This window comes from Lithobates pipiens, unplaced genomic scaffold (genome assembly GCF_037356315.1).
Source record: "Lithobates pipiens isolate NorthernLeopardFrog02 unplaced genomic scaffold, aLitPip1_a1.2 Scaffold_16, whole genome shotgun sequence".
In the NCBI taxonomy this organism is placed as follows: Eukaryota; Metazoa; Chordata; class Amphibia; order Anura; family Ranidae; genus Lithobates; species Lithobates pipiens.
In genome coordinates, this window is record NW_027507748.1 from 324796380 (window position 1) to 324810188 (window position 13809).

The window sequence follows — 13809 nt, forward strand, 5'->3', positions numbered from 1 at the left end:
CCAGTAGTTCTCTCAAGCTGAGCAGGGATTTCTATTTCTGCCCTTCTTGTTGTAGTAGGTGGAGGGGTTCTCACAGCCCCCAGTTTGTGCCTCATTGGAACAATGATCTGTCTATCACAATGTCGGCCCGGGAGGTGGGACGTTATGGAGAGTGTGTTTTCACATACAACACCTGTCACAGCCTGAAATCTTCGCTCTGTCATGTGGATGACCTCTGGTAACTATCCCTGTGCTACGCTGGTGAGACTTCACTGATGGGCACTGATGAGATCGCACTGATAAGCTGCACTGGTGAGACCCCACTGATGGGCACTGATAAGCTGCACTGGGTGAGACTGCACTAATGGGCACTGATAAGCTGCAATAGTGAGACGGCACTGATAAGCTGCACTGGTGGGCACTTGTGAGACTGCACTAATGGGCATTGATAAGCTGCACTGGTGGGCACAGATGAGACCGTACATATGGGCACTGATAAATTGCACTAAGGTGGCACTGAGAAACAACACTAATGGGCACTGAAAGGCTGCACTGATGAGCAGTGGACACCAGCCACCGCCAGATATCTGTAGAAGGGGTTTCCACCATACCTGCAAGTTTTTCAGTAATTTTTTTATGTCTTATTTTCAGAGTTATGTGTATTATATGTGACATTACATATCACAGAGACCGGTATTGTGATAATATTGAAATTTATTGAGCTTTCCATATATTAGAGGGCTCCACCATTATTGTGTTATTGATTAGTAAGTTAGCGCTACACTTTTTTTTTTTTTTTGTTCTCTCCACGGAAAAAAAAAAAAAAACATGCTTTGCATTTATAGGACTGTAACTTGCCTATCCTGCTGTGTGTTGCTGAGTAGTGTGGCTGGCTGCAGAATGAGGGGTGTGATTTATGTTGAAGTGGGCTTAATCACATTTATATGTACAGGCCTAACGTACCTCCCACATCCATTGCTATTTGCAAAACATGAAGGGAAAATGTAGTTTTCTGATAGTGTAAAGAGAGAGGAGAGGATATGATGCAATCACTGTTCTAACCGCTCCTCCTTGGCAGAATAGATGAGGCATTTTTTGAACTACAGAGAGGACTTACCGAAAATTAAATTCAACTTTTTTTTTCTCTTTTGATAAGGAATTTTCACAAATGTAATTACTGTTGTGTGTGTGTGTGTGTGTGTGTGTGTGTGTGTGTTGGGGGGGGGGGGGGGGGGGGGTGTACTAATGGGGGATTTTTGCTGATCTCGGAGTTCTGGCTTAAATGATGTACTAGCTACCAAGAGTTGAAACTAAATGAAAGGTCTGCCGTCACCAGTGATACCCCTCCATCCCTATATACATATACAAAAATAGGAGAGTCTCCCTGGGACTTTAAATGAGGTGGTCACAGTTAGCCACTGAGTAACACGAGTAATAGTAGTATAAATGTTTATTAAAATAATTGTACATACATGGATAATATAATATACTGGCTCAGCCAATGGATTTGTAAAAAGAATAAATCAATTTGATACAAACATTATACAATGTAGCATATACCAATGCACGCATCAGATAACCCGACACGCGTTTCTTGAGATCATAGCTCGCTCATCAGGGGCGGATGCGGATCAAGTGTATCTAAATAGACAAAAAGATGTGTCACAGTGGTAAATGTAAGAACAATGGCAGAATGGGCCAGAGCAAAACGGCCCAAATACTTGCCAATGAACGAAACCAGGGTTTCCATCGCTGAACCTCCAAATGGACGGAAGCAGCCAGAGTATGGCATGGGAGCTGAGGGGGAGAAGATGAGCACAGGTACCCCCAGGGGGATGCCAGGCAGGAGACATGGCATGGGTGAAGGTGAATGGTGCTAATTGTCTTAGTATGTAACTTGATAGGTATCAGCTGTAAACGTAGATGTATATGTCTCAATGATTTGCAAATTTAGTAGGATGAACAACAAGTTATATAATTTAGTAGTAAAATGTTTATATAAGGGCATGTATACTCTAGCATAAATGTATATGTCAGACCTTTACTAAATAAGCAGAGTAAACAAGTTATATAATTATTTGTATAAAAACATATGTGAACTAACCTGATCCAATAATGGAGCAGACATATGAATAGGGAAGTGAATCCTGAAAAAATGTGTTTGTTTTGGGAAATCAACCCCTGTGGTAAAAAAAAGGATGTGTGTAAAGCAATGTTTAAGTAAGACAAAAAGGGCAAGGAATGCAGGTAAAGCACCAGGTGAGTGCTAGGGTGGGGAGAGCATATTTACCTTGATCTACAAACAGCTGAACGGCAATGGAAATCTGTGATGTGCATAGTATTGGTGAGTGAAGGAAGTGATCTCAGCCATGTCACACCCCTGACTTTTAACCGCTAAGAGGTCCGGTCCACTCAGCCCCCAACCAGGATGGTTTGGTAAGCCAACACCTAGGTGCCAGCTGCCAATGGGAGTGCGCATGCACAATGGACTCCCGTCCATCCAAGATGACAAACTGCACTGCCACTGGGTAAAAGCATTTTGGTAAAGCAGTATTTCTCTACTTTAATAAATGATGTATTTTTTTTTCCATACCCGTGTGTACACTCGGTACCCCCCTTGTGTTAGTTTATCTCAAGTATCCCTTAGGATATGTGCATTTGTGTATGTGACCTCTAATTGTATATAACTATTTTCTAAACAATCCCTTGTGGTTTGATAATGGCTAAAAACACTTAAAGAGGAAGTAAACCCTGATGAGTTTACTTCCTCTTTCATTCCCTGCAAAGGCAAAGCATAATGGATTACTATGCATCGCATAATAGTCCATTATGTGTCACTTACCTGACACAGGAGCCAGCGAAGTCACCGCTATCCCTTGTAGTCCCTCGCATCCATCTTCTCGGTGGGGTCTCACAGCTCCGCCGATGACGTCACTCCCGCGCATGTGCACGGGAGCCGAGAAGCGCGGCATTGCGCAGCATCGTCGTCATCGATGATGCCACACTCAGTGCGCCTGCGCATCGCTGTCTACGGTGCATGTGCCGTAGACAGCGGTACCCGCCTTCGGGCAAATATCTCCTAAACCATATAGGTTTGGGAGATATTTCTTGGACCTACAGGTAAGCCTTAATCTAGGCTTACCTGTAGGTCAAAGTGGTTTGTAAAGGTTTACAACCACTTTAAACTAAAATATTTATATTATGCTCTAAAATGTAAAAACTGGGATTCTAAATTCTTTAATTCTTAATAAACCTGTCATAAGTGGCCCTAGGGGAACACGTACCACTAGCTGAGAACCTGTAGGATAAAGCAGAGAATAGATGGCTTCTTGCCTATCTGTCCATCTCGTATGTATGTAAGGAAATTGATTAGCTAAGCAAAAATCTGATACAGTAACAGAGCTCTGCCCGACAGACATCCGCATTCACAAAATCTTGATTATCTAGATGTTTAGTTTTGACTGTTACCTTTGGCCCCAATTCTACAGTTTTGTTGCTGAAGGGAATTGGGGGCAGTGCAGCAGTGCAGATAAAAGGGGGACTGCAAAACAAGTTAGGCAGATACTAATCGGCAGTCATTTTAATAAGCGTGGGTATGAAGCGTGTGCCCTGTTTGCGATGCTAGTGTGTGCAGGGCATCTCAGAGATTGGATGATGTTTGCATATGGTCATTGCTCAGTTTACCAGCCACATTGTTAGATATGTAACACTTGCTGAAGGCATGCTGGTTGGTGGCGGCTGTCATCTGACCTCGCCATCATTTTGGGTCAGGCCTACACTGGCTTTCTAGACACCTGTGATAGAACAAAACTAATGGCTTGTACACATGATGATTTACATAATTTGAAAGGGTGCCTCGACTGGAAAAAAAGGTTGCGAAACAGTGATATACTGATATATGCAACACCATGGTAACCACAATTTTAAATAGAAGCTATGACCGTACTGTCCTTACCGGATAGGAAGGTTTAGTTCCACTTTGTTGAATGAAGTGCTGGGCTCAATCATGTGTGATTAAAAACTCTGTTTTGTTTAATTTTCACTGCACATGATAGAGATATATATATATATATATATATATATATATAGATAGATAGATAGATAGATAGATAGATAGATAGATAGATAGATAGATAGATAGATAGATAGATAGATAGATAGATATATCTATATCTATATCTATCCATTTTTTTTTGCAATGTGAGTTTTGTGGGGGTGGGGGAAGCAAGCCATGCAGGGTACCACACAATGCACACCAGAGGTCCATATGTTCACTGCGGCTTGCTGGTGAAAATTGTGGGCTCTAAGATAAGTGCAAATGCACTTTGCAAATGAACTGTACTCCTTTAGTAAATGGGGGTCAAAAAATGACTAATCTGGAAAAAGTGTAGGAATTATGGATTTGGGTTTTTGTTTGCCGCTGTAGTGTCATATTTTGCTCCCTGTCATAGAATGCTCCGGAAGTGATGTTGCGGTCAGAAATTTAGCACTGCACATGCGCGATGCGTTCCAAACACTTGCGCCATGCGTTCCAAATGATTTGCGACAATGCAGACCAGTGAAACAGTCAGATAATGTCAGAAGTGAGGGGAGATAATCCCCTCCCTGAGCCACAGTTACCTGCTCTCTCTCCGCCACTCTCTGCTCTGTCTAAAGTTAATGTCACAATTGCCTCCCCTCACTCCCGTGACATTATCTGACGGTTTCACTGAACTACATTGTCGGAAATCCTCTGGAACGCATGGTGCAAGCATTTGGAACCCATTGCGCATGCGCAGTGCAACGTTTCTGGCCGCAACATCACTTCCGGTGCATTCTACGATGGGGAGCAAAATATGACACTACACCGCATGGTTTGTTTGTGGCCAAAGCCTCCATGACAGGTGTAATGTAAGCTGTCTGTACTCATACAGGCAGGATAGGAGAACAACATGAGTAATTTATACCATTCACAGCATTGATAATCTTTCTGAACTGCCTTTTTGTATAACATTTGACATGTAGTTATTACATTTTATTTTTATTTTTTTGCTCCCTCTTTCTGCCTGCAGAAATCGCAGTTTGTCAAGTTCGCAGATGTGTTCCCCCTGAAGGACTTTGGATTCAAGCCAGATCCATATCAGTACCTGCAGGCAGTGGGATGGGTGGAACTGGTAGCTGGAATACTGTTGGCTGTCGGTCCTCAGATTTTGCGAGAAATCAGCAACTTTGTGCTTTGTGTAATCATGATTGGTGAGATACCCAGTTTTTCTTAAATATTTTTATAATAAAAGAATGTCATGCTTGCTCTGTGCAATGGTTTTGCACAGAGCACCCCCGATCCTCTTCTGGGCGCTCCTCGCTTCTCTCCCCTCCTGAGTGCCCACCATAGGAAGCTGCATCCTATGGGGGCACTCGTGCATGCTCGGTCCTGAGCCGGGCTGTTTTCGTCTATTCAGTCACACAGCCTGTCTTGCTCTCTGCTCACAGGTTTTGACTGACAGCAAGAGGAGCCAATGGCTTGGCTCAGCCAAGCCTGTGAGAGCAGGAAGAGAGAAGAGCTGCCGCACTGGATGGAGATGGGGTTCATGTGAGTATTTATTTAGGTTGGGGGGGGGGGGGCTACTATTAAAAGGTTTTTTACCTTAATGCTGAGAATGTATTAAGTTAAAAAAAAAACAAAAAAACTTTACAACCACTTTTAATAGCCATGCCTTTAAAAAAACAGACATGGTATAAGTGTTGGCAGCCGCGAGTTGTTGGATGATTAATTTGCACGTTTTCACAGCAGCGCAAAGGGATTTGTATTTATTTTTACATTGAACAAACATAATTTGTGGATTCCAGAGAAAAATCCATTGGCGTTTTGTTTTCCAAACTAGCCCTTAAGGGCTGCTATTAGGTTATGTTTTCCAGATCTCGTCACCGAAATAAAGAAGAGAAATAAAAATGTGTTTTATGACTGATTTGCACAGTTGTGCAAGGGGTTTGGGGAAACTACCTGCTTCCACAGTATTTGCTGCAGTACTCTGTATTAGAAAAAAGGAAAATACCTCCCTCAAGGATGGCACTTTAAAGACAACACGATTTAAAGATTACAAAATACATACACTTTTAGTAAAACAATATATAAATGTACAAAATACAAATACAAATGACAAAATCATACAAAATTATCAAAATCAATAACAAAATTGGATAGAACTTGATGTTGTATTCCCACGTGGTCCAGTCAACCCAACACGCTTCGGGACAAAGAATTCCCTTTGTCAGGGGCAACAATCGAATAGACTCACACTATGTAAAATCAAAAGTACATATTATATGTAAAAATATTACAAGTAGGTGCATTGCAATCTTAGACCATACATCATACAGTACTGAAGAAGGACATACCATCAAGAAATCAAATTATGAGAAAGCTGCTGGAATAAGGACATATGGACCAACGCAAGTATGCACTGAAGCTGTAAATCAGTGACAGGTGGGCCAGATGGTATTCATACAAATTCCCGAACATAAATGCAGCTATGAAGGAGTTCGTTTGAGGTAACTTAAATTCTTAGAGGAAAAAAAAAAACTACCCCCTAATACTTATTATACTAATACTCTGTATTAGGGGAAAGATGATACAAATGAACATTATTATTCAGGGTGCTAAACCAGGCATATACACAGTATGTGCAATGGTCCTCCACGGCTACTAACACAGTCTGTTGGATTAAATATTGCATTAAATATTTGGGCTGGTTACTATAGCTGCAATTGTTCCAGAGTGGGAGAAGGTCGTCTGAAGTCCAGAAAGGCAGTTGAAACTTGGTAAGAGCTCCGAGGAATCTATATGGTGAGCTTGCATGCTAAAACCAGCTATATTTTCCATGAATACACATTTTTTTTCTTTCAATACATTTTTAAAGAATACAATGTGCGACTGCAATTAGATATATACAGATAGAAGCTTCATATCGATGATTTGCAAGCCCATGGATAATCATTTAAAAGTGATTGTAAAATATATATTTTTTTTAATAACAAACATGTTATACTTGCCTGTCCTGTTCAGTGGTTTTGCACAGAGCAGCCCCAATCCTCCTCTTTTAGGGTTCCCCACCAGCGCTTCTGGCTGCTCCTGCCTTTAAGTTGCCTCCCTAGCAAGCCGCTTTGTGGGGGGGGGGTACTCATGTGGGCTTGATCCTGAGCTGCACTGTATATAGTGGCGGCCCATGCATTATGGGAGCCGCCCCCAACACCTCCCTATTCATGTGCCTGGCTCCTTTCAGGATGCCGAACACATGAACTACTATGGCGGGATAGGCAGGGGGTGTGTATTTTGAAGCACGTGATTAGAGCCAGATGCTCTTATAGGTTTCAGAATAGGATGGGCTCGGGGCGCAGAGCACTGCATCCCGATCCCACCCTGTTGTGTGGCATAGCAAATGAATTTTCGCTATTTTCACTCTAACATTCCTCTCTGCCAGCAGGCAGGGCAGTGAGACCTGTCTCCCGATTGGGAGGTGGGATGGGTGTTAATGAGGTGAAAGCCGAACGACATGCCACAATTGATGGGGGGCAGTATTTTTCAGTTTGTGTCCCCCAAAAATTTTGAGCACCAGCCACCACTGAAACTTTTCTCCACTCCTTCGTCACTGGATTTGATTGACAGCAGCAAGAGCCAATGAGTGAGGAGGGAGAGGAAGAGAATCTTATCAAAAAGCATGGGTGTCTTGTGGCAAGTCCACAGTGTGGCATGGTAGCACAGGACTGGTGAGCCAGGGTTAAAGTGACAGCCTCTTAAGTGGCTTTGTACATAAAGAATTCCATGGAAAATTCTTGCACAGCTGCAGATATTTAAACTAATTGTGTAAGCTATATGGACTGTGTGTTATGAACTAGTAGAACTGACTGATAATAAAAATAGAACATTAAATAAAACTGCACCTGAATTAACCAGAAATGTTTTTCGAATATGGGATAGAATATATCAGTTGGCAAATTGGGAATATAATTCAACTTTTAAAATCACTGTCGGGCACAAACATTTTTTTATACCAGGGAACAAATCACAATTTAAATGGGTTTAGACCACACAGTTATGAGATATCATTAAAAAAGGAAAATTGTGTTCACTTCAAGAATTGAAACACATGGGAGATATGATAAAATTAAATGAATGGAGGTATTTAGACCCCTTTCACACTGGGGAGTTTTTCAGGCACTTTTGGGCTATAAATAGCACCTGTAACGTGCCTGAAAAACGTCTCCCCTACAGCCCCAGTGTGAGAGCCTGAGTGCTTTCACACTGGGGGGGGGGGGGGGGGGGGGTGTGCTTGCAGGACGTTAGGAAAAAGTCCTGCAAGCAGCATCTTTCGGGTGGTGCGGGAGCACTGTATACACCGCTCCTCCACTGCCCCTGCCATTGAAATCAATGGGCACCGCTGCCAAAGCGCCTGCAAAACGTTTCAGCAGCAGCGCTTTTAAGCCTTTATTTAGCTGGGGTTAAAGAGGAAGTAAACCCTGATGGGTTTACTTCCTCTTTTTTTCCCTGCAAAGGTAAAGCATAATGGACTACTATGCATCGCATAGTAGCTCATTATGTGTCACTTACCTGACACAGGAGCCAGCGAAGTCGCCGCTGATCCCTGTAGTCCGCCGCATCCATGTTGCTTGTGGCGTCTCGCAGCTCCGACGAATCACAGCGGCGCAACCGCGATGACGTCACTCCCGCGCATGCGCACGGGAGTCGACAAATTTGGCAAATCCATTCTTGGATTTGCCGCATTTAGTGCGCATGCGCGCCGCTGTCTACGGCGCATGCGCCGTAGACAGCGGTGCCCATTTTCGGGCAAATATCTCCTAAACCATATAGGTTTAGGAGATATTGCTTGGACCTACAGGTAAGCCTTAATCTAGGCTTACCTATAGGTCCAAGTTGTTTGGAAGGGTTTACTTCCTCTTTAAGTGTCCACTAGTGGCCAAAAAGCGCCGCTATAACAGTGCTAAAGTGCCTCTAACAAACCCCTGTCCCCATCCTTCCCGTCCCAGTGTGAAAGTAGCCTAACAGCTCAAGCACTTTGTAGCAATGCTCCCACAACCGATAAGATTAGAAGGAAAGTTAAATGCAATGGGACAAATATGTAACTCTAGGAAACCTGTTCGGCCCCTTTCACATGGGATGGGTCCGTGATGATCCGCCCCCGTGAACATCCGCTTGCTCAGCGGGGATCGCTCCGTTTATCCCCGCTGAGCTGGCAGATGACAGGGTGGTCCCTGCACAATGTGTTCATCTGCTAACACCCACTATCCCATTGGAATGCATGTATGAATGCATGTATGTCCGTATTTCATTTAGAAAATGGATGGATGAAATACGGACATACGGTCCACATGTGTGAAAGCGGCCTTAAACACTTTTTATAGCACAGATTTATAAAATAATCGCAGGAATAGCAGAGCCGAGAATACCTCCATTCAGAGAGAAATGGGAAAGGGAATTGGGAACAAGGTTAACAGAAAATCAATTAAAGAAAATATTAAGAGCTGTAAACGGCTATTCGGTAGATATCAGAAGTATAAAAACAAATTATAAATGTCTAGCCTGATGGTATATTACCCCTGACAAAGCACATAAATACCAAGTAGGAAAATCCCCATTGTGTTTGAGATTACAGAGCACCATGACACATATTTGGTGGAAATGCCCAATGGTACATGAATATTGGCAGGGGGTGCGCCAATACATGGCGGAAATTGCCGAAGAGGTTATAGGTGACCCGTAGAGTTGCTTATTTCAGAATACCAACAAAACAATAAAACAGTATAAAAATACATTAGTACCACATCTATTGAATAAAGGAATAATACCAAAAAAATGTCTGGAAGTAGATGGACCTACAGTAAAGGAATGGTTTAAAATAATTGATTACATAAATAATATGGAAGATCTAACAGTAGAGAAGAGAGGTTCAGACAGGTTTCAGGTAATATGGGAAAAGTGGTTGGTTTTTAAAAGAACAAATGGTTATATGGAGAACTATGTAGAAGCATATATACTTAGAAGGGGGGGGGGGGGGTAGTAATTTTGTACACAAGCTCCAGCTTTTGTATAAGAGCAGTGCATACAGTAAACTTTACCTAAACATCTGTAAGGCCCCTTTCACACTGGGGCGCTCTGCAGGAGCTACAGCACTAAAAATAGCGACTGCAAAGCACCCTGAAACAGCCGCTGCTGTCTCTCGAGGGCTTTCACACTGGAGCGGTGCGCTTGCAGGACAGTCAAAATGTCCTGCAAGCCGCATCTTTGGAGCGCTGTAGGAGCGGTGTATCTACCGCTCCTAAAGCGCCCCTTCCCATAGAAAACAATGGGACATCTCTCTCTCTATTTGGTACATTGCCGCACAATCGAGCAATTGTCAGTTAAATCAACACAGTGCTGTATAGCACAAAGGGGCAAATCCTTCCGGTCCTTAAGTGATAAAAAAAACTGTGAGCAGGTTCAGTTTTACTCAAACTTGTTGAAAACCCGGTAGCAGCTTGTTTAACCGCTTGCCGGTCAGCTGCCACCATTATACTGCGGCAGGTCGGCTCTGCTGCGCGAATCGCCGTAGCTGTACAGCGGTCCATGCATGGGTGATAGCGGGCGCTTTCCTGCGCACTGCATGCTCGAGGAGTACGTGCCTTTGTGTCTGGCGGACCCACAATAGCTGTGTACACAGGCAGAACAAGAATCTGCCAGTGTAAATAAGGTCAATCCCCATTCTGCCAGAAGACATGTCGGAGACCTTCTGTTCCCAGTGATCGGGAACAGCGATCCCTTTCATGTCCGAGGCCGCCAACCCCCCCCCCTCCCCAATAGAGTTAGAACACACATAACCCCTTGATCGCCCCCTAGTGTTAACCCCTTCCCTGCCAGTGTCATTTATACATTGATCAGTGCATTTTTATAGTATTAATCAATGTAATAACGTCACTGGTCCCCAAAAAGTGTCATATTTTGAATGCTGCAGTCCAGCTAAAAGTCTCAGCTCACCGCCATTACTACTAAAAACAACAAAAAATAAATAGTTTCTCTTTTTTTATTTGCAGCGCAAAAAGTAAAAACCGCAGAGGTGATCAAATACCACCAAAAGAAAGCTCTATTTGTGGGGGAAAAAAAGGACATCAATTTTTTTTTTGGGTACATTAGCGCAGGACCGCGCAATTTCCAGTTAAAGCGAAGCAGTGCCGTATCGCAAAAAAAGCCTTATCTGGAAGTGGGTAAATCCTTCCGGGGCTGAAGTTGTGACTGCAAGTTTTCCCGTTGGGCTTTATTAACTTACTGCTTACTGGGCACTTAAACCCCACTCCTATCCAGACCAATTTTCAGCTTTCAGCACTGATGCACTTTGAATGACAATTGCGCGGTCATACAACACTGTACTCAAATTAAATTTTTGTCATTTTATTTTTATTTATTTATTTATTTATTTTTTTGTTAAAATGTAAAAAGACCGAATTTTAAAACTGGTAATTTTTGTCCGTCATTGATGTACGCTGATGGGTGGCAGTGATGGGCACTGATCGGTTACACTGATAGGCAGCACTTCTAGGTGGCACTGATTGGCACCACTTGTGGGCATTGATAGGTGGCACTTGTGGGCACTATCAGATGACATAAATGAGGCATAATTGGCCGATGACCCTTTAACCACCTCCCAACCAGCGCACGATGATGTACGTCAGCAGAATGGCACGGGCAGGCAAATTGGCGTACAGGTACGTCCATTTGTAATTGCCACCCTGCCATCGCGTGCGTGCCGGTCGGGACTCCGTGGGTTCGGTCATGGGTCCCGCAATTGTCTCACGGGGAGGCTGAACAGGGAGATGTGAAAATAAACGGCATCTCCCCGTTCTGCCTAGCAACAAGTGACACTGATCTCTGCTCCCTGTGATTGAAGCAAAGATAAGTGTTCACTAACTCACAGCCCAGCCCCCCACAGTTAGTACACGCCCCTAGGACACACTTAACCCCTACACTGCCACCCCCTGGTTAACCCCTTCACTACCAGTGTCATTTACACAGGAATCGGTGCATTTGTATAGCAATGATTGCTATATAAATGACAATGGTCCCAAAAATGTGTCAAAAATGTCCGATGTGTTCGCCACAATAAAAGTCGCTGATCGTAATCATTACTAGTAAAAAAAATTTTTCGAAAATGCCATAAAACTATCCCATATTTTCTAAATGCTATAATTTTTCGCAAACCAATCAATAATCGCTTTTTGAGAAAAAATTTGTAGAATACGTATCGGCCTAAACTGAGGAAAAAAAAAATGTTTATATACAATTTATATACATTAGTAAAAAATAATGTTTTTTTTTTTTTTTTTTAAATTGTCACTCTATTTTTGTTTTATAGCGCAAAAAATATCCACAGGGGTGATCAAATACCACCAAAAGAAAGCTCTATTTGTGGGGGGAAAAAAAGGACGTAAATTTTGTTTGGGAGCCACGTCGCACAACTTCGCAATTGTCAGTTAAAGCGACACAGTGCCGAATCGCAAAAAGTGGTCTGGTCTTAAACCAGCAAAGTGGTTAAGGTGTGCCTGTGATTGTTTGTTTTTGTTTTTATGTTTTTTTTTCTCCTACGCTGTCCGCTTTTTTTTCCCTCCTCACGCTATCACCGAGCTTTTGTTTTGATCATGTGATCAGCTGACATTGGCTGACAGCTGATCACATAAGGGGCCGGGAGCAGCCCCTAACTCAGATCAGTGATCACCTGAGTCTCAGTGAGAGTCATATGACGGCCTCCCGGGAATTCACATCCGCGCTGTGACCGTCATTCAGCCATAGTGCGGATGTCAAGTTGTTAAAGCTCCTTTGACTCCATGCTTTTATTAAAGCGAAACTCACATGTGCAAGGCTTTGGAACAGTATTAAAAGAAGAAGAAAATTTTGACCCTTTTCTAGCTTTGTCCACAATGAATGGAAAACCACCAATTCAGATTCTTCCGATGATTACAAGCAAATGTGAAAAATCTTGGTGCTAGTGTGCTGCAATTATTCCCTTTTTTCTATACAGAATTGCATCTGTTCTGTGAATGTACTAAAGAACCATATTATACAGTATGTATATGTGTGCGCTTTATGTGGTTCGTCCCTGGTTGGTTGTAAGGGTTGCGCAACAATGCTTGCTCTTCAAACCACACCAACCGTTAGCTTAAAAATGTACATCTGCAGAGTATTCAGAATTCTAGTTAAATAATTTAAAGTATTGCGGCCTGAACCAGCCTGTGAGCTTTCACCTGGATAATAAATATTGCATCATATGTAACACGTTCTATACTTCCTGCTGCAGAAGTGTTCATATCTTGCTTTTTGCATTTATCTTCATCACAGCAGGGGGAGCCAGTGAATAGTCATCAGCATAGTAATGTGCAGAGCGTTGCTTCTCATTCCATTCCTCATTCACCAGTCATCCAGCTGCATCTGATTGGTGATATTCTTTACTGGCCATAATTTTATCGCATGTTTCCACTTGTAATGAGGAGGAGGCAGTTAGAGGTGTTGACAAACTCTAGACTGAATGCACTTCCGTTTTTTTACTTAAATTATACTAAGTGCTGGAATACTAGAATTTAGTTCCCTTTTAAAGTATTTAACCCTTCATGACTGCTTGTGTTTTTCATAATTTTTTTTTCCTCAGACTGGTATTTCAGTTATGATGTTAATTAATGTGTTAATGAGTGGGCCTCTCCATGCAATACAAGGGAGTTAACTACTTGTCTATGCTTGGAGTACCCAGAAGAAAAAAAACTTTTACCTTTTTATGTCCTGCTCCTTCAGGCTTCCTCCATTAAAAAAAAAAAAAA

The 13809-nt window shown here is 42.6% G+C and overlaps 1 protein-coding gene across 1 annotated transcript in view; it reads left to right on the top strand.

The window, feature by feature from the left end:
- TMEM35B (transmembrane protein 35B) overlaps positions 1–13809 on the top strand; it is a 52881-nt gene that overhangs the window by 27229 nt on the left and 11843 nt on the right. The window contains exon 2 of the mRNA XM_077481737.1: positions 5031–5211. Coding sequence (XP_077337863.1) covers positions 5031–5211 — 181 coding nt within the window. The remainder of the gene's footprint in view (positions 1–5030; positions 5212–13809) is intronic.